A 21,246-nucleotide genomic window follows, 5' to 3' on the forward strand; every position below is an offset into this window, starting at 1 on the left:
TCTATCTTTAGAAACGTTTAACAGCACTGTAAGTCACAATATTGCAGGTGCTACCCATTTTTACTTCATATGGCTTCTACAAGTTGATGGTAATCTGAATTTATAGTAGTTCATTCCTCCCCTCCATTCCCCACTTCCACTCCAAACACCAGTAGTCTATAATAGACTATTTTGGTGCAACTCTGAAGTAAATAATGTGGTAGAATACAACTGCAAAAAATGGTCAACTCACGTCTAGTTTCATGAATCTGAACCCTCTTATGTTCCTTTTGCCACTGGAAAGAGTATTTCTATCTATTTTGTATGTTCCTGAAGTTCCAGCTTTCTATTAAGGTGAAGGGCCACATTTCACTGCCCAGTGAATTTTAAAAGCATTACAAAGCACACCCTTCCCTTTTGGAAACTGGACATTTGGAAACTCTGTGCTCTTGAGTCATGGAGCTGGACAGCCTCAGGCAGTTTTGCAAAGTGATCACTAGCAAGGCCTCTTGGCCCCTTCTCATGTATTTATGGATATCAAATAACTCATGCAACTGTGTTGGCCTCTCAATGACCTCGAGTACTGCTTATGAGAACAGAAACCTTAATAGCGCAGAGATGCACAGGATGTGCCCTCATATTCCAAATAAGCAGGCTTTGTTAGGTACCTTCTCATCAGTTGTTTCTGTAGCTTTATTTTGCTGAACAGAACAGCAGTTCTCATCAGAAAACATCCTTTCCTCTTTTCAATTAGAGGATCAAATATTAAAACAAATTTTTGTAAAATGTATATGAAAAAGAAATGGACTTTGTATCTTTCTCTCTCAAACTAATACCTAGGCCTCTATATGAGGTGATAGTTTTAAAGATACAAAGTTCATAATTCTGTTTTTCGTATACATTTTACAATTAAAATATTTATACTTTCTAGTCGTTCTAACTAGAAAAAATACTTTGTCATTTAAAATTGGTTTTCCCAAGCTTACTTCAGCCACATGTTAATGACTTACATTCCCTGTCTCCTTTTTAAGAAAAAAAAGTGAAAACAAATTTTGATAAGTCTTTGGTAGAGTAAACCAAGGTCCTCAAAATTATAATATTCCAGTTAATTGAAAATGCCTAGATATGATATTATTCTTTTTAAAATCTCCTTAAGGTTGGGCAATCTGATACATCGTAATTCAACTCTCCGATTTTGCAAGTGAAGTAAAATTATATATAAGATTTTGGGCCTCAAGTTCTCTAGGCCCTAGCATCAATGCTCTTCCAACTACAGCAAGATTGCTAGATTGTTCAGTAATGCAAAACCAAGACAAAAGAGCTCCAATGGCATCTTAATGTATGCATATCTGACAAATATCTATGAAATCACCCCCAAGGTAAGACTTGAAAGTCGGTTTTTATATATTTTATGTGATAAAATGAGGAACTCAGACACTCTAACACTTCCAAATGTCACATCCAAAAGTTTGAAATTAATATTAGCATTCTATAAAGGCACTTCAGCGAAAATAAGAATTATGACTAAGCCAAGAACTTCCAGTTTTTATTTTTTAAACATCATTTAACAAGGAAAACATTCAACCAAATTAAAAAGAATTAGATTGGATTAATTTACAATAAAATAATCAACTTAAAATATCAGCCCTTCCATTTAGGGCCAAGGAGGCCAATGGTTCCTGTTTAAACAGCAGAATTGCACAATTATTTTTACTTATATTTAATGGCACACAAAAATAAAAGTTTTACTACTTCCACTGACACCCTCCATTCCCTCCAGAGTAGAATTCATACAATTGCATATTAGGTCAGAACTCAGGCTTTTAAAAATTATCTTGGCTGGGCACGGTGGCTCACGCCTGTAATCCCAGCACTTCGGGAGACCAAGACGGGTGGATCACAAGGTCAGGAGTTCGAGATCAGCCTGACCAACACGGTGAAACCCCATCTCTACTAAAAATACAAAAATTAGCTGGGTGTGGTGGCATGTGCCTGTAATCCCAGCTACTCAGGAGGCTGAGGCAGGAGAATCGCTTGAACCCGGGAGGCTGAGGTTTCAGTGAGCTGAGATTGCGCCACTGCACTCCAGCCTGGGTGACAGAGCAAGACTCAGTCTCAAAAAAAAAAAATCCTCTTACATTCTAAAATATAATACAACTACTCTGGTAACAAGAATACTTATAAAACAATTCTTATAGAAATCAAATACCTTAGATAATTGCGTGGCACATTAGACTGCTCAAAGAAACAGCAAAGATGAAAAATAATGTACAAGAATTATAGTCCCTTGTTTATAGAAACCATCCAAATAAAATATTTTCCCTAATTTTCCTTGCTTCTTATAATTTATTAGCAGAGATGAATTACAAGAAGTAGAATGCACCATTTTTTTGGTTCTTGGTTGTAGCTGCCAGCTTAGTTCATGACTATAAATATAAAGCAAATATGAATATGCTCACAAGTTCTGGAATGGGAAAAAACCCAGATAGCTCTAAAATGTTTCTCTATCCTTGCTTTCAAGTCATGACAAAAAAATTCACAGCAGTTTAAAGGATGGTGAAAGACTAAACATAGGGCCCACTACAATAGAGATTCATTTTACCTATTACACTCCTACAGTAAAAACTGTAGTAAGTATGAGATTATATTTAAGTAACATTCTATAGTAGGCTGTTGGAGCAAATACAGCATTTAACAGGTTCATTTATAGACAGGCATCGTAGCCTTTAGACAGAACATCTTATTTTCACACTCTTGAACATGTAATATTAAAAAAAAAACAAAAGGAACAAGTAATTTATGACAGCTGGCCAGGCACTTAATTTGGGGAAAGAGAAGGATTTCGAGGTAAACTAGAATTATTTTCAGCAATCACAAACATGGCCTAAAAACTACTTTTTACACCATACTGAAGGTATTCAGCTTTTAAGTTTGTCACTCCTTTGTGCCAAAATTCACACCTAGGTCTGACTTTTTTTTTTTGACCAGTCTCGCTTTGTCACCCAGGTGATGGAGTGCAGTGGCACGATCTCTGCTCACTGCAACCTCCGCCTCCTGGGTTCAAGCGATTCTCCTGCCTCGGCCTCTCAATTAGCTAGTGCCTGGCTAATTGTAACTTCTTAAGAAGCTATTCAAGGAACATACTCAAGTCTGAATTTTGGCCCCATTTAGAAACTTCTGTGCTTAGAACATACTTGAGAAAACTGTTAAGTACATACAGACGAAGGCTATTTATTGGCACAAGCGCCCAAGATGAGTAACTATCTTTCTCCCTAATTTGACATCAAATTTAATAGGTTCTTAAGAAAAAAAAATCAAACTGCCAGTCACAGAAAAACAACAACAACAACAACAAACAAACTGAGGTGATAAGCCTCAGGAAAAGTAGAGTAACACTGCCCCAGAAGGAGCAGAAACAGAAAAGCAGAATTCCCGTTTACAAATGACAGTACTGTGAAAGTTCCCAGAATTAGCAGTAAGGAGCACAGCTCTCCAGTAAGTTACATCCTGGGCACAGAATATGTTTCTTCTTTTTTGAATTTCAAGGTAATATGACATTTGCTTAATAAATGAAAATTCATAATATAGAAGATGGAGGACCTCAATAAGCATTTAGCTATCAGATGACAGGAACAAAGTGGCCATTTTGGAATTAGTCTTTTATCCAAAGTTATCCCATCCTATTTTTCATGAGAATTACCAGGGTATTATCTGCAAATGAAAATGGCAAACCTCCAAATCCTCATAACTATCAATTATATCTTCCATTCCTGTCTCAACAATTTCAACTTCCTGTTTTGAACGAACTCATCAGCTCAGACTTATCAATATCTTGTTTTAAACCATTCAAAGAACATTATGAATAAAGAAAATTTAAAATATTTTTCAGCTGAGACACCCTCATTCTCAAATGAGAATATCTGTTGAATTTAGAGTTTCTACATGGCTAAAAGGAAAAAAAAGGTTTAAATACCAAGTTTTCCAGTCACGGTAAAGGGCTTGTGCTAACCGACCTCTTCTTTCCTTGCAGGGCTAACTGCAGGCATCCAGCAAAATGACCAGCTGGAGTTACTGCTGCAGGGAGCAAGTGGAGAAGAATTTCTTTCTCTGCGATGCTAACTGGATTTTTCAAGTTTTGAAACTATGACCCTGGTCCATTAGCACCATGCTTTACTCAACTGCAATAATCAAGCCCCTATTGCTGTGGGGAGAGGTGTAGAACGTAGGGTGAGAAGGGGATTCAGGGCAATTATATACATCATTAAGATACCGTGATATACAGTGAAAATGTAATTTGTTAATATACTATATTTGAGGTTTGAAAATCACTGGTCACAGCTATTAAGTAACAATGCACCAAAGTTTTACAATATTTGAACACCTGCAAATGTAGAGCTTTCTGGTATGACCCAAATTTGAATACAAATAGAAGTTCATTGAATATTAGGCTTATCAGTAAGCTAGAGGAAACAAATACATTTTATAGGTAGTAACCTATGAAAAAAGTGGAGATTAGGTAACAATTAAGTGAAATTATTCATATGCGTTCAGTTTCATCTTTCTCCTGGGAAAGCCCCAAAACAGGCCTCTGGAAAACCAGAACTTTATACATGTACAAAATGGCATCTGCTCTCATATAGATATAGCTTTCCCTCAATGGTAGATAAGTCACAGACATATCTCAGACATTCACTTTCATGCATATTTTTGAGACATCTATTCCACTGAAATATTATAAAGGAAGTCTACAAACCACTTCTATAAAAAGGCACTTCACTGTGAAAGTTGGATTTAATTACATGAAAGCTGAGAAGACTAGGATAGACTCAAAATTCAGTATTCCTTTTTGTATTTATTAATCTAGAGCAGATGCCAGTTTAGAGAATACAGCCGGTAACATTCAAAAGAAACCCAACAGTAATAATAACTATATTCTTGGCAAAACAGTAATTTATGACATTTCTCCAAAAATTAGCATAGTTCTAAGTTCAACAGTAAAAAGAAAAAAAAAATCACCAGCAGTTGCTACCTTAGAGCTCAAGACACTGTTTTCAACAGAATTTCACTTTTGCAGTTTGGTTCTCTGTTTCAAACATGAACTGCTTTTCAGATGAAATGCCTGCGGTGGCAGAAGTGTGTTTGTGTTATGGAATAACCCAGGGCAGAAAAGTAACAGGGAGTAACGAGAGGTGCATTTCTCTGGTCAGACAGCCAAGTGAGGAGGTAGTTATTCTGAGAACTTCTCAAATAGAGAATATTATACTAAACTACTGAGAGTTGGGGAAGTAGCAGGAGCTTCTCTGTGAGACTAAAGATCGCAACAGGAATACTTCTCCTCCAGGGAAGTCAGGACCAGGGTGTCAGTGCAGCTGAAATAAAAATGAAATTTGTGTAAGTGACACATTCAGAGTATGAGAAAAACGAGTACAGAAAATTAACAGGAATGAGAGTACATTTCCACACTACCTTGAAAGTGGCTCTTTTCTGATAGAACTTTAAAAGTATCTGTAAGAAAAGAACACAAACCATGTCATTATCATCTAGTTTCAAAGGAGTGATCCTTCAAATACCTGGTCATTGCCAGGAATAGGTAAGCCTACATTTCATAATGTCTGATAATTTCTAATGTTATAAAAATATAAAGATACCTGTGGAATAATTAAATGTTTTAAATACTTTAGACCTCAGTACTTTCAGAGAGTGCCATAAGGAAAATATGCAGAAGAGCACAGGCAGAAACTCAAATAACATACAGACAATAACACTAACACTCCTCCAAACTGCCCAAATACTAAGATTTAGAATTATGCCAAAAAACCATATGCTCACCTTGTTACATCACCACACATGGCAATCCCATACAACCCTGAGTCCCATCATCACTGCTGTGGAGTTTTTTCATTCGGTACTGGCGTATTTCTCTCACCAGTGTATAAAAAGCATCTTCAACACCCTATAAAAGGAAAAAATGAAAAACAAACAAACAAACAAACAAAACGAGAGACTGCTCAATGAACACAATCCAAATTGTAAGCTCTCTCGCATTCGTACCTCTTCATGTGGACATAAGATTCCAATTACTAAATGAATAGCTGATAAAATAAAATACGGTGATTTAAGGAAGAGAACACTAAATTCCACATTCTTATTGAATCACATGAACAGGCTGATATAAAAATGGCACATTTTGTCAAATAAACACTCAGGCAAAGGAAAAGGATAATGTGAGACATAAGGAACAGAACTACCAGATCTAAAGACTCCATTCAGGAGGCTTTAGTCCTAAACAGCGGCTGGTGTTGACAGAGAAAGAACTAATGTTTATCAATATTTTTGGTCAAGGATCTTCACTAGAAATATTTGAGGATGTTGATGTAGGAGGTAAACATGCCATACTAGAATATTACTAAGTTCATTTTGGGTTTAAACAAGTGATAAGAAAAAGAACACTATTAAAACATGCCTAACAGGCCAGGTGCTATTAATCCCACAACTGCAATCCCAGCACTTTGGGAGCCCCAGGTGGGAAGATCGCTTGAGGCCAGGAGTTCAAAACCAGCTCGGGCAACATGGTAAAACCCCGTCTCCACTAAAAATACCAAAAGTAGCTGGGCATGGTGGTATGCACCTGTAGTCCCAGCTACTTGGGAGGCTAAGGCAGGAGAATCGCTTGAACCCGAGACTCGTCTAAAAAAAAAAAAAAAAATGCATAACAACAAAGAATATGAATGTGGATCACATCTCTGTCAGAGTTTATCAACTGATATTCTCTGCCTGGAGCAAACCCTTGCACAGGTGCTGAATGCAGTGCCATACCTGTCTGGTCTTGGCTGAGGTTTCAATGAATGGAATCCCGTAACTCTTGGCCAGTTCGTGGGCTTGTTTTGTATCAACTGTCCTTGTTGGCAAATCACATTTGTTTCCCACTAGCACCATAGGTACATCATCCGAGTCTTTTACTCGCTTAATCTGCTCCCTGTAAAAAGGAATATGTTATCAGAACATAAGAAAAACAAGATTAGTCTGGGAGAAGTGGCTCATTCCTGTAATCCCAGCACTATGGGAGGCTGAGGAGGGCAGATGGCTTGAACCCAGAATTTGGAGACTAGCCTGGGCAACATGGCAACATCTGGTCTCTACAAAAAGTACAAAAATTAGCTGGGTGTGGTGGTACATGCCTGTGGTCCCAGCTAATTGGGAGACTGACGTGGGAGGATCACCTGGGCCCAGAAAGGTCAAGGCTGCAGTGAGCCATGATTGTTCCACTGCACTCCAGCCTCGGCAGCAGGAAAAAAAGTAAGAAAAGAAAGTGAAGAAACGAAAAGGAAAGAAAGGAAGGCAGGCAGGCAGGCAGACAAGACTTCAGAAAGGAATGGCTAGAGCAAACTAGCACATTTTATGTAGCCCTATTAACTTCTAATATTTTCACTTTTTCCTACCACTTAAGAGAAGACGTAGTACACTAAGGAGACTGCTTGAGACTTGATGCAGCAGCCATCAGGAAGTCATAAGTACAAGTCCACCTTCTACTGGGAGTAGATGGGTATTTTATCCTGATACATGCCCTAGTTAGGCTCCTGGATTCTCCCAAAGCACTAGGCTCTGGATTTAATTGGCAGCTAGAAATCACCCCTTAAATTAAGGTCTAAAGTATAAAAAGTAAAGCCCACTGCTGCTAAATAACTAGGCGTGATAGTATTTAATGGAAGACAGTCTATCACTTTTCAAGATGGGTGGTGCTCAAACATTTTCCTCAAATTATAGATGAAGCTGGGCATGGTGACTCCTGCCTATAGTCTTAGCACTTTGGGAGGCTGAGGTGGGAGGATGGCTTGACCTAGGAGTCTGAGACCAACCTGAGCAACATGGCGAAAACTTGCTTCTACAAAAAATACAAAAATTAGCTGGGTATGGTGGCATGTGTGCCCATGGTCCCAGCTATTCAGGAAGCTGAGGTGGAAGGATCCCTTGATCCCTGAGAGGTTGAGCCCTGAGAGTGTCATCCACTCCACTCCAGCTTGGGCAACAGAGCAAGACTGTCTCAAAAAAACTAAAATAAGCTGGGTGTGGTGGTTCACACCTGTAATCCCAGCACTCTGAGAGGCTGAGGCAGGGGGACCACCTGAGGTCAGGAGTTCGAGACCAGCCTGGCCATCATGGTGAAACCCCATCTCTACAAAAAAAAAAAAAAAAAAAAAAAATTAGCCAGGCATGATGGTGGACACCTGTACTTCCAGCTCCTCAGGAGGCTGAGGCAGGAGAATCTCTTGAACCCAGGAGGTGAAGGTTATGGTGAGCCACTGCATTCCAGCCTGGGCAACAGCAAAACTCCAATTCAAAAAAAGAAAAACTAAAATAAAACACTAGCTGGAAGTCCAAGCTATAAATTAGAAAACACAAGAACTGCTCTTAGTAAAGGGAGGCTGAAGCATCTGACTGACAGGACTCCCTTCGATGACATGTAAGACACACAGCGGGGAAACTACTGGTTTAGATCGTCTTGACCAACGTGATCCGGCAGAACTTTCTGTGATAATGGAAATGGTCTGTATCTCTACTGTTCAGCATGGCAGCCACTAGCAGCTACCGAGCATTTGGTGGTTAAGAAACTAATTTTTAAATTTTACTTCATCTTAATTAACTGTAAATAACCACTTACTGCACAGTACTATTCTACACTCTACTCTTGTCTGGTATCTGAACTGCAGTCCATTGGCTATTTGCAAAACTGCTTGATGGCAGCAGCCTACATTAACAGGTAAGACAGCCTTAAGCACCTGGACCATGCCACTGTTAGGTTACTACTGATTTTTACATTCAACAAGCCTCTTTGAGGATCCATAGGAAAATTTCCTTCTAGTAGCAGTATAATTCTGCTTCTTCTGAGCAACTGACTGCTTTCAGCATACAAACACTGAGTCTTTGGGCTGGCTACTTCCCATTTCACAGTGGTGACCAAATTTGTAGCCCACCTTTAGAAAGTCATCGGAGTTTCATGCAGTCACAGAATATACTCACTCCTAAATTTGTTTTATTTCCTTTGCCCTTATTTTTTGTCTCACTTAAGCCTATTTTTCATTAATTTTATCTTGCTTTACTATACGCATTTTAATAAGATGTTTTAAATACTCTTTGGTTTAAGGTAAGGCACATAGAAAAATGAATAAATGCCTTGTAAGAAAAAAGAAAAATGACTTCTAGAAATTCAGCAAACATTATTAGATGCATGCCAAGTGTGGGAATCTTACTAAGTATTACCATCACTTTTAGACAGAAAAAAATGAGAAGTACAACGGGTTAGGAAAAGAACACTTGAATTCAGTTCTGGACCAATCTGCTTTTGAAAGCAGACATCTTCACATGGATGGAAAACAAGCCAGGACTCAGGCCTTTAGGCAGAACATTTAAGTAGCATTTACTGTGTGCCAGGTGCGATTCTGAGTGATCTGCATATTTATTAAAACTCTAACCTTCACAACAACTCTATGAGGTAGGCATTATTATCTCCATATTATAGGTAAGGAAAGCCACATAGCCCCAAAGTCACATCGCTAATAATTAGGGCTAGGCTTCAATGATCTGCATATTTATTAAAACTCTAACCTTCACAACAACTCTATGAGGTAGGCATTATTATCTCCATATTATAGGTAAGGAAAGCCACATAGCCCCAAAGTCACATCGCTAATAATTAGGGCTAGGCTTCAATCCAGGTAGAGTTGCTATTCTTAACCATTGTATCCTTCTGTTTAAGAACACTGTGCTAAGAAAACGGAGCTTTGGGTTTTTGGTCCTGGCTCTGCTACTAATAACAATCCTGACTCTAAAACCTAACAAACCATCTTCTGAGCTATTTCTGATTCAGTAAAATGAGACTATTGTACTAGAATGTTTATGGTCCAATCTAGCTCTGAAACTTTATGGTTCTATAGACAAAGTCTATCTTTATGTTCCTTTGCTTTGGTTTCATTTTTATGTATTCACCTTTTGTTTTTTCCTATCATCTTTTTTTTTTTTTTTTTTTTTTTTTTTTTGAGACAGGGTCTTGCTCTGTTGGTTAGGCTGGAGTGTGGTGGAGTGATGATGCCTCGACCTCCTGAGTTCACATGATCCTCCCACCTCTGCCTCCTGAGTAGCTGCCACCATGTCTGACTAGATTTTTAGATTTTTATTTGTGTAGAGGACAGGGTCTTGCTCTGTTGCCTGCTGTGTTGCCCAGGCTGGTTTCCAACTCCTGGTCTCAAAGTGATTCTTCCACCCGGGCCTCCCAAAGTACTGACATTCCATGTGTGAGCCACTGTGCCTGGCCCATCTTTTCCATTACATACTGAAAGATGTTTCTTGGAGATGTTTTCCTCTCTGAAATTCCTTTGTGATCTCTAATTACAACAACTATAGTTCCGAACCGTTCCCCGTAGCAAGCTTCACTTATTATTAAACATTACAGGAAGAGTATATTATGTAAAATAAATTCCAGTATTAACTTTCAGTAATTACTCTAGATTCTCAATGTCAAACAACCTAAACCAACTCTTGCCATAACTAGAAAGCTCCATCTTCTCTAGCGTGGTATCCTCATTTCCCCATAAAGCTTCGGAACACAAAGATCGTCCTTTCAGAGAAAATAATGCTCCTAGTACCTGTAGAGGTTAATATCCGCAAACGACTTGCTATTATTGATGGCAAATACACAGAGGAAGCCTTCGCCTGTCCTCATGTATTGGTCTCTCATGGCACTGTACTCTTCTTGTCCAGCTGTATCCAGTATGTCCAACAGACAGGTTTCACCATCTATTACCACCTGTTTTCTGTAAGAATCCTGGGGTTGTGGAGAGTAAGGGGACGGGAGGAGAAGGAGGTTCAATATTTATTTAAAAACCACAAGGAATGCAATGTATTTGCCAAGGTTAAATACATTTCTAACTATTCAAGCCCATTTCTGCCTACCTGGTTTGTCCCTCAAATTGCTATTATATAATCACAAACAAAAAGTATCCAATGTCACCCTAGGTAAAACAACAACAACAACAAAACCATCAAATTCTATATGCCTGAAGAAAAGAAATACAGTTACTCTGTTCCTGGACAAGATTAAAAAAACAAGGTAACTCAGTTGACACCTCTACTGCAGCCAGGAGGCTACAGATTAAGAACCTAGTGTATTTCACTAAGCAAAGAACTGGACTGTTTTATTTGTGCTGTTTAAGAAATCTAAACCAAACCTCTACCAATTAGAATCCGGCCCTATATACATTATTTGTGTTCATGACTAAAGACACAAATACCTTTAGTTTCAGAGAAGGTTATAACACCAAATATTTTTTTTTTCTCATGCAGATGTACCTTTGGGAAATATTCCTGGATCAAATTCTTAAAGGTTGCAAACAAAGTATAGTTATAATTAATTTCTCAGGAAGACAGACATGAATAGATCATACAAAAAATTTTCATTTTGGTTTGAAGGCAACAGGCCTTTTATTTGTATTTTAATAATGTCATCACACTTGGAGAATTCTGGAGTATTAGAAGTGCTCTATCCTGTTATCTGGGTGGTGGCTACATGAGTATATAAAAATGCAAAAAGCACTGGGCTGTAGACCTAAGATTTATGTATTTTACTTATGTAAATTGCTCAAAAAATAAAACAAAATATTTTAAAAAGTTATTAAAATGTTAAATATTTAATATAAAGTATTAAAGCTGTTAAGCTTGAAATAAAGATTTTGCCAAGGATTAGCAACCAATTTTTTTTATAGTGGCTATATTAGAGTTACTTTGCATCAATTAAACACTAGCAGCCAGATGGTAGGAAGGCCCAGTGTTAATTAAAATAATCTCTAAAGTTAGACATTTCTAAACTGAACAAGACAAAAACCCTTTATTTAAACAGCCTTAGATGCCTCTTACTGAAGACAATTTGTACCATGAACTCTCACAGTAACAACAGAATACCTAAGTATTATTACACAGTCCTTTACCATTCATAAATAACTTAAATGTATTATTTAATTTTCCATAACATCCGTGTGGATAGTCAAGACAAGTTTATAGTAATTTAATACATGATGAAAATGAGGCTGAGAGAGATTCATTTGCTTAATAACATACAAGTAAATTAACTGGAAACAGAGACCCAAATCCTAGGCATAAAGACTAGAAACCTCAAGTTCTTGTGACTCCAATCATCTGGTCTCAGCTGCTTCAACTAGCTAATATATAAAAATTGAAGAACACTCAGATCTCTGAATCCTTTATCTCCATCCTATTATCTCCTATACAGACAGTCTCACTACTATGGCCTGTGTTTCTCATGTAATAGAGATGTCATATACGAAGAAACTCATGAATGAACTCAACACTGAATTTGCAATAGTTTACATAACTCTTAAAAACTGGAAACGTTTTAGAAACTTCAGCAGCTAATAAAAATGAAGTGTTCTCTATAAACACGGAAAGCTTATTGTATATCTGAATGCAGTACCCAAAACAACTTTTTACTTTCTCTCCTTTTATTCTTTTAATAAAGAATATGGGTAAAGATGATCCAATAAGTGAGAGACAGGGTCAGGTCAGCGGGCTACCACTGGGCCTCACCTCTATGGTGGGATCATATTCATCTACAAAGTGGTTCTGGATTAGCTGGATTGTCAGTGCGCTTTTCCCAACACCACCTGCTCCAACCACCACCAGTTTGTACTCAGTCATTTCACACCAGCAAGAACCTGTTGGAAACCAGCAATCAGGGTTAATTGACGAGCCACAGTTACAGTACTTTAAAGCTTTCTATAATCAATGGAAACGAAAACCTGAGCGTGACCTTCCATTTGGTTCTTAAAGTGATTGGGGAACACAAAAACACCAGGCTAATGAACGTCGGCCTCACATTTCTGGAGTACAGTCTTCTAGCAACCCCCACCCTTGGCTAGTTTTCAACAGTCCTTGGGCCCCGCCCTCAGCCTAAGCAATGGAAATCCCCCTTCCTATTACTCCTGTAAGCCTTTTCAGCTCCAGCGGGCAGCCTACAGGCCGTAACTCCTTTTCATTTTCCCTTCCGTCTCCAAAGATCTCCCCACGTAGGCACCAAATGGAAGGACCCCCGCCCAAGGCCTTTGTCTCCAGCTGGTAAATTTTGCTCGATTCCTGGCATCACTGAAACGCCTGAACGTTCCGCAACTCAAAGCCGAACACTATGCATGCGAGAACCTTACCTCAAGCTCTACTGCCTCTGCTTTGGACAGATTTAGGACCACAGCTGGGAAAAATGTTGGAGACCCCGGAACCGCCATGAACAGCCCCCACCAGGGAGCGGCACTTCCGGCCCCGCCCGCTACGTAATCAGTCGGCGCCCTAGGCGCCTGAGTCCCCGCCCTGGCCACGTGGGCCTCTGAACCAGGAGTCACGCGGCAGGCCGCACCCAGACCCTCCCCTCCCACACGGGACGTTTCAATAATGAAAGCGCTAGGTGCTAGTGTCTCAAAAATCAGTAAAACTTTATTCGCTTCCATTCTTTCGCCATTAACAGAAAACTGGAGAAAGCAAAAATGTTTTGTGGTTACAAAGATAAACGGCCTTTTTACCCAGAGATCAAAACCTCAAACGACAAGGGGGAAGATAAAAGAGCCCTCCCCCACATCCCCTGAGCTGACCCTTGTCTTCAAGACAAAGCCTTCAGTCCACTGGCTAGGGACCCTGTATATGGCCAATTCAAGAAGAGGGCCAAGAAATCAGACCCATCTATTCCCGTGATATAAAGTTGAACAGAAGCTACACCAAGGGTCAAGTGTCTGTATTTCACAGGACACAGTAACCAGGCGGCTACTTATAAAAAAAACAAGATTCATTTCAGGCACAACTTTTTTATTTTTTTTTTTTCTGTTTTGTTTTTAAATCAGTAAAAGAAACTGGGTCCTAGAAGCTGCAGTGATCTAAGCAGCAGCAAGTTTGTGCATTTTTTTTGTTTTTTGTTTAAATATGTTTAAATTATCACACTGCTGGCACTCCTCATTTGCATGAAATTCTGCACCATACTTACTTATTGTAGTAAAGTTACCCCCCATCCCAGGAAAAAAAAAAACTACTCTGGAAGATAATTTTCACTGAAATATAACCAAACTTCTTTAAGTGGATTGTGACAAGATTATAAATGATATGAAAAATAACATTTCAAAATTTGGCCATTAACTTTAAGAAATGGTTTGCCTATACAAATTTTTGTAATTTTTAAAAGATAATATATTCTACCCTCATATGGTCCTCAGAATTAAAGCATAATGAACAGGAAGGAAAAGAATGCAACTGAGTGCTAAGGCAGAACATCTTGCCAGAAGTCATTAATGAAGGTAGAATATAAAATGAATTATCAAGTGCAGAATTTCATAGGGCCAACAAGATATAACAGTCTATATTTTTCACTTACACAGGCGAAGTGGATTTTGCAATTAACAGTTGCGTTAAATGCACCAAATAAAGCTCCTAAAATTGATACTATAAGGCGCCACCTTAAGTTTTCCAGGCTGCAACTGTGCATTATTTTAAAATGGTTTTCTTAAATTTATTTATTTATTTTTTAAACATAACACGAGAGGAAGGTGTTAAAACTGGTGTAATAGCTCAATAGAATAAGTATTCCAGATTTCGGGAGGGATGAAGAGGGAGATATTCAGAACCCTTCACCAGATTCCCCCCAACTTGATCATAGTGGATTAATGATGTGCTTTGTGGATGTGGTTAGTCAATGACACCAGCTTGACGGATCTTTCTTTCTGCACCAAACCCCTGTGGGGGGGAAAAAAAATCCTGCAGTTAATGATTTGAGTGCACAACAATCACGGTACATTCACTATTCCCAAATGAAACTACAAAAGCATTATTTTTAACCAATTTATGCACCACTAATTCCTTCCTTGAGAAAATCCATAGTAAGCCCTTCTGACCCATTACCTAAACTATCTTCAAAGTATCAAGAAAATAAAATGGGCTTCTTACTGTAAGCAACCATTAGATTAGGGGCTGAACCAATGTGTAGGAAGTCCTCAACTAGTTATAAGCAATATGGAAGTCTCCTTGCTTAAGTTTCCCGATCTATTATTTAAATAGAACCACATATTATATGTTGGTCTTTCATTTGGCCTCCCCCAAGCCTTGTATGGGCTCATACCATTGAATTATCTGGTCCCCTTGGCTGACGAAGAACCATTAGGCGAGGAGCACTGGCATCATCCAGGGTGATGTTCTTCAAGCGATTGACCAACCGATCAGGCCGAGGAGCTGCAACAGCCTTGGGGCCCTCGCTACAATGAAGTCAAAAGATGACAAGAAACCACACTTTGTGGGCAGATAGCAAGCACTTGCAAAGGAGTGTGTCTTCTATCTAACTGCCAAAATGACTCACTTTTAATGACAGGACTCTCACCTCATCTACCTAGCTGGAAAGACAAGACAGACAAGTTTGTTTATATATTATTTCCCCCAAATCAATGTTCCAACTTAATAGGAATGAAAGGAATCATTTGCAGACCCTAGACTTGAATGGAATCAGACTGACCAGTTCCACAGATGCATAAAAAAACAAGGTAGCAGATGTGGTAGCTAACACCTGCAATCCCAGCACTTTTGAGAGGGCAGGGCAGGAGGAACACCGGAGCCCAGAAGTTTGACACCAGCCTGGGCAAAATAGTGGGACCATGTCTCTACAAAAAATAAAATTGGCTGGGTGTGGTGGCGCATGCTTGTTAGTCCCAGCTACTCGGGAAGCTGACATGGGAGAATTGCTTAGGCCTAGGGGGTTGAGGTTGCAATGAGTTGTGATGGTGCCACTGCATTCCAGCCTGGTTAACAGAGTGAGACTGTCTCTGGAGGGGGCGGGGATAGGGGTGGGGGGGGGTGATGAAGCAAAGCAGCATTATGAGTCAGGATGGTTAAACTATTAGAATTTTAAGCACCATATAACCAGAAATGACTTAATGGAAGAAAAAGAATTTGGAAAAAAAATTTTAAAACGTACTACAAAATCTTTTTATCTTAGATTAGAAGTAGGAAGCATCAAGAAATAAAAAGTGGCAGAAGAGGAGAAAAAACAAGGCACAGACAAGTAATGTAACAGACTACAGAAGTTGAGATACTACAGGGTAGTTACTAATCAAACCACAGTAACAAAACTCACCAGACTCGCCAAACATTACAGGCGCTGCACTTGCCAGTGCGCTGATTAAGAATCACTGAGAACTCCACCTCATCTCCTGCCTGTAGCTCAATGCCATCCTGAACTTCTTTCACATGGAAAAAGAGCTTCTTGCTATCTCCTACTTCATAGTTAATGAAGCCAAACTGGGAAAAAAATAAAAAAAAGGAAGTAGCTAAAAAAAGAGAAGATATGCCACACCTCACTCTCCATGAGGCACAATGCCTGTCCCTATTATCTTGAGGATGTATAGAACATGGTATGCTGCTGATGACACTGCAATCCAGCTGCCTGTGGTAAAACTTGTCAGGGAAGAAATGTATCTTTGAAATCAATGCCATTCACTGTATCATAAACTTGACCCAAACAAATAAAAGTTCCTTCACAGATTATGAACTAAGCTTTTTGAATTAAGCAAACTCACCAGGAAGCTGTTACTTCAACATACACATTGTTTTGATCCCTTCTAGAATAAAGCTGGGTTATAGTATTCTATGAAGCAGCCATACAAAATGTTGTATTCTCTGTACTGACGAAAAACATTCTGAGAACTCAAATTTCCCTGAGATCTCAGTAATAAGACTAAGCTTGTTTTTTCAGTACCTGTGAACACAATTTGTTTATGCAAAAGCAGCTCAAAGCAAAAGTGTATAAACCCATATAGTCCTTCTATTCTGGAAAGCTCACCCCAAAACTTACCTTCCCCGTTGTGTAATATTAGTTACTAACACCACTCTTACTTTCGCATTGCTAATATAGTCACTTTTTCTTTGTGTAGTTTTCTGTTTTTATTAAGCACCTCAAATGACTCAAAAAAAGCTAAAGTAGAAATAAAAAATCAATGTTGATGATTTTCCCTTGGCTAAAAAAATTTCAAAGTTTTGGTTACCAGCTCATAGAAGGATCAAATTCAGATGCAGAGATACTGGCACTTACCTGATCTTTCACACATTCCACTGTGGCCCTACGCAGGGGTGTGATGTTGTAAGCCATAGTTTGTGCATTTTGGCCCAGGACACACAATTGGAACTTGACGCTCTCCCCTTTCTGCAGGCAATCCCCTTTGTTGGCCATCCCAACGATGCCAAATGGATAGACCTCACCTTTCATATTCCCTGTAGGAAAAAAACAGGTACAAAGTCTGAAAGCTAGAATTTCACAACAGTCCTCTGCTGATGATCCTAGGAAGTTTATGTTACCTAAAAACAATATATATTTTTAATACTTGGAAGTTTCACCTTAAAGCTTAAATGAAATCCTAAATGTTAAATACTACCATGGAACCAAATGAGAACATGATAGCTCATCAGTAGTTTACTAGCTGATGAATAATTTTAAACTGGATTTATAAATTACAAGAAAAATCATACTGTCATTTACAATTCCATTACCTGTTTTAAGCACTATGAGTTGCTAATGTCCACAAGAATATCTTCTTCCCAAGTTCACAATATGAGCCAACCAGCCAAAATATTTTTGTCCCATAATCAGCCAGTAAACAACTAAGCAGGCATAGGCAAAAACAATCTAGATAAATTTCTTTGACACTCCATCTCCTTTTTTTGTTCCAATTCGGGCTCCCTCAAACTAATAGCTTCCTTTTTCCAGATCAGAGATCAAAAAGATTTTTCCTAAAGGGCCAGATAGTACATACTTTAGGTTTCTAAGTCATCCTGTCTAGCCAACTCTGCTATTGTAGTGAGAAAGCAACCAAAAACAATCTATAAACAAATGCTCGTGGCTGCCTTTCACAGAAAACTATCACCAAGAAAGGCCACTATATACGCTGAGCTCTGCCTCAAAGTATAAAGTTGCCTGGAGGCCAGTGCAGGCTACAGATAGAAACTATACCAAAGAATTCAGCTGCCTAATTCAGCATCCAAGCAAATGTATTCAGTCAACAAAGGGAAAACATGAGAAAAAACAGGTGGGAAGTGGAAGCTTCAGAAATGCTTTTAAACATCCTCTTGATGATTACAACTGAAGAAATTTTGTTGTTGTTGAGACAGGGTCTCACTCTGTTGCCTAGGCTGGAGTGCACTGTTGTAATCATGGCTCACTGCAGCCTTGACTTCCTGGGCTCAGGTAACCCGTCCACCTCAGCTCGCAAGTTGCTGGGACTACAGGCATGCCCCACCATGACTGACTAATTTTTTTGCAGAACAGGGTTTTGTCATGTTGCCTAGGATGGTCTCAAACTACTGGGCTCAAGTGATCTTCACACCTTGGCTTCCCAAAGTGTTGGGTTTACAGGTGTGAGCTACCACACCTGGCCTTTTTTTTTTTTTTTTTTTTTTTTTTTTTTTTTTTTTTTGAGATGCACTCATGCTCTGTTGCCAGGCTGGAGTTCAGTGGCATGATCTCAGCTCACTGCAACTTCTGCCTCCTGGGTTCAGCCTCCAGAGTAGCTGGGATCATAGGCAACCACCACAATACCTGGCTAATGTTTGTATTTTTAGTAGAGACAAGGTTTTGCCATGTTGGCCAGGCTGGTCTCAAATTCCTGATCTCAGGTGATCCACCCACCCTGGCTTCCCAAACTGTTGGGATTACAGGCATGAGCTCCTGCGCCTGGCCTCAGCCAATTTTTTTATTTTAAATACAGGAACCAAAAAATTTTGAGGAGATAATCCGAAGAGATCAAGTCATGAGGAAGAGTGATTAGGGGAAGCTGGTCTGACCTCATGGAATAAAAATTATTACCATTTATGATGTATATACTGATTCATACTTTATAGAACCTTCTAAGAAGATTGACGGTATTACCATCATAAAGATGAATAAACTGAGCTAGTCAAGATTTGTCCAAGATTATATGCCAGAACGATGTCCAGATCTAGGTCTGCCCATCTTCAAAGTCTTATACTGAGTTACAGCTGTGTTCCTAAATAAGAGAGCTAGTTCTTACCAAATGGGAAAATGTGATCTGTCTAGTCCCAGGCTTAGAGATGCCTAAAAAGTTTTCTTTTCCACAAAATCCTTACGTTGGACTATATCCCACAGTTAGTGCTAAAGAATAAGTGGACTGGGAAGTGGGGATACGAAAGGAAGTAAAAGCAGCATGTTAGGAGATGGAAGGGCAATTTGATATTGTATCATGAGTTAAAGTTAGTAGTCCATACTCCCATGGCCTTTGTAGGGGTGTGATTTCATGGCGTTTGTTTAAAAGACTCACTTGTATTGCCAATTCCTATTTAGAGGTGTAGTAGTGGTTTTATGTAAAACAGAAATTCTAAGAATCCTATGTGGTAAAGGAATAGGTTATCAAGGTTCGTTTCCTTCTCCCAAATGACTTGCTATTCACCACTTTATGTTTGGTGACTCTCAGATGATCTAAGGACTTATTCTCTTTGTAAACCAAGCCACCATCTTTGGCTGAAATACTCAAACCCTCTTACCTACTCCGCCATCATGTAATTCTGCTATCCTAATTATCATCTGCAGAGTTCTCTGTTTCTATCATGAATTTATGCATACAGATCACATAAAGTTGGTGTACTGGAACTCTGGAAATTCTTGAAGATGGGGCGGAGGGAGGGGGGGCTGGGAACAAGGAGAAAGCAGAAAATGAAAGGAACCCTGACCTAGAGATGAGAAGTAGGATCCTGAAAGAATTCTAGCTATTAAGGAACAGCTATGTACATCTGTGTAGTGTGGGGGAAAAAAAAGAAACTTTTATGCAAGCAAAAATACAGAATTAAATAGTTACTGATTTAAATACTGGCAAATAGAGGAAACTGAGTATTTGATTATCATACACTCAACATTAAATGTTTTGGTATGAGACATTGTTCTTAAGTTTATCTCAATATAACTCATAATTACTTATGTATCAGTTATAATGTTCACAAAACGGTTATTTTTTTTCACTAAACCCAGACTGACTCATTTTCAAGGGGCATAAAAATAAAAAGCAAGCATGAGAGAGAAGTCACTTTTCCTTAATTCAGTTTTAAAGAAACCTGAAAACAACTGCAATGAGCACCATATTTTAAAACTTTACAGGTGCTCATCTGAAGTTATGGCAAATTTCAAACAACCTGATAGTGATGATCCTTACCCTCCTCCACAATCTCAATCATTCCTTGGTACTCAGTCTGTGTTGGATCAACACTCCTCAGGGGGCGAATGACTTTGCCAGAGTAAATGGTGGGATCAGCTTCCTCAGTAATGCCATTCACTACAAAACAAAGACATATGCATCCTTCAATTTTATTTCATGTCTACTGTACAGAAAGTCAAGTAAGCAAAAAAATAACAGCACAAATGTTAACGAGGTAGGTCGGCTGCCTGCTATGGAAATGGGGTAGGGAACACGAAGCCAAGTTCTATTTCTAGAACAGCTGCTTGACCTTAAATACGTCTAAAATACCATCAAAATGCCCGATTTTCCTAAATAAACTTGTTTAAGGAATTAAGAAGTATTCATAAATAAAACATGCCTTGCTCTCTTACTTTTTCCAGATGCCTTTCCTGGTCTCTAAAATGGAAATCCCAATGCTTATATACTGTACTATCTTTATTACATGTATTATTGTCTTACTAAACATCATGTACAATATTTTACTCCTCGTCTGTCTCATATTTTCCACCAAAAAATAAGGTAAATGAATGCAGGGATGTATCTGATTTATTCACTGCTGTATTCCCAGTGTCTAAGAGATAACACACACTTAAGAGTTTAGATAAGAGCCAAAAATAAGTTGCAAGTCTTTTAAAGTTAGAGATCCTAAATTACAATAATTTTCTTCCCATTGTTTTTCACATTTAGATTCATTCTTCTCCAAAACAGTCTTCTAGGGAAATGCCTCTTTTCCCTAATCCATGGAGATTTATATGAATCTTGGGTTAATTTTTTCTTTTTTTGAGACAAAGTCTTGCTCCATCACCCAGGTTGGAGTGCAGTGGTATGACCATGGCTCACTGCAGCCTCAACCTACCAGCACAAGTGACCCTCCCACCTCAGCCTCCCAAGTAACTCACTACAGGCATCTAGTACCACAACTGGCTATCTTGAGGTTATTTCTTAAAAGATATCAATGAATTAAAAATATAAAGCAAATTACCTAAAAAAGCTAGGCCAGTCC

The 21,246-nt window shown here is 38.8% G+C and overlaps 2 protein-coding genes across 18 annotated transcripts in view; both read right to left on the reverse strand.

Moving 5' to 3' along the window:
- Nucleotides 1-1,497: 1,497 nt before the first annotated feature.
- Nucleotides 1,498-14,661, reverse strand: NRAS (NRAS proto-oncogene, GTPase). Of its 2 annotated transcripts, XM_002751266.7 has the most exons (7): nt 13,188-13,301; nt 12,574-12,701; nt 10,620-10,798; nt 6,796-6,955; nt 5,809-5,932; nt 5,446-5,484; nt 1,498-5,348 (listed from the first exon to the last, which is right to left on the reverse strand). In XM_002751266.7, the coding sequence occupies exons 2-5, from the start codon at nt 12,682-12,684 to the stop codon at nt 5,813-5,815; spliced, it is 570 nt and encodes a 189-aa protein (XP_002751312.1). In that variant the 5' UTR covers nt 12,685-12,701; nt 13,188-13,301; the 3' UTR covers nt 1,498-5,348; nt 5,446-5,484; nt 5,809-5,812. The 2 variants fall into 2 exon arrangements, with proteins under 2 accessions (XP_002751312.1, XP_035108428.1); XM_035252537.3 differs by lacking the exon at nt 12,574-12,701 and having other exon boundaries at nt 13,188-14,661.
- Nucleotides 13,820-21,246, reverse strand: part of CSDE1 (cold shock domain containing E1) — a 40,324-nt gene continuing 32,897 nt past the window's right edge. For all 16 annotated transcript variants that reach the window (XM_078332836.1, XM_035252536.3, XM_035252533.3 and 13 more), the window contains 5 exons: nt 20,220-20,339; nt 17,096-17,274; nt 16,142-16,305; nt 15,137-15,269; nt 13,820-14,754 (listed from right to left, as the gene is read on the reverse strand). In XM_078332836.1, the coding sequence (XP_078188962.1) occupies nt 14,707-14,754; nt 15,137-15,269; nt 16,142-16,305; nt 17,096-17,274; nt 20,220-20,339 (644 nt within the window). In that variant the 3' untranslated portion in view covers nt 13,820-14,706. The remainder of the gene's footprint in view (nt 14,755-15,136; nt 15,270-16,141; nt 16,306-17,095; nt 17,275-20,219; nt 20,340-21,246) is intronic.

Source organism: Callithrix jacchus, chromosome 7, assembly GCF_049354715.1.
Source record: "Callithrix jacchus isolate 240 chromosome 7, calJac240_pri, whole genome shotgun sequence".
Lineage (NCBI taxonomy): Eukaryota > Metazoa > Chordata > Mammalia > Primates > Cebidae > Callithrix > Callithrix jacchus.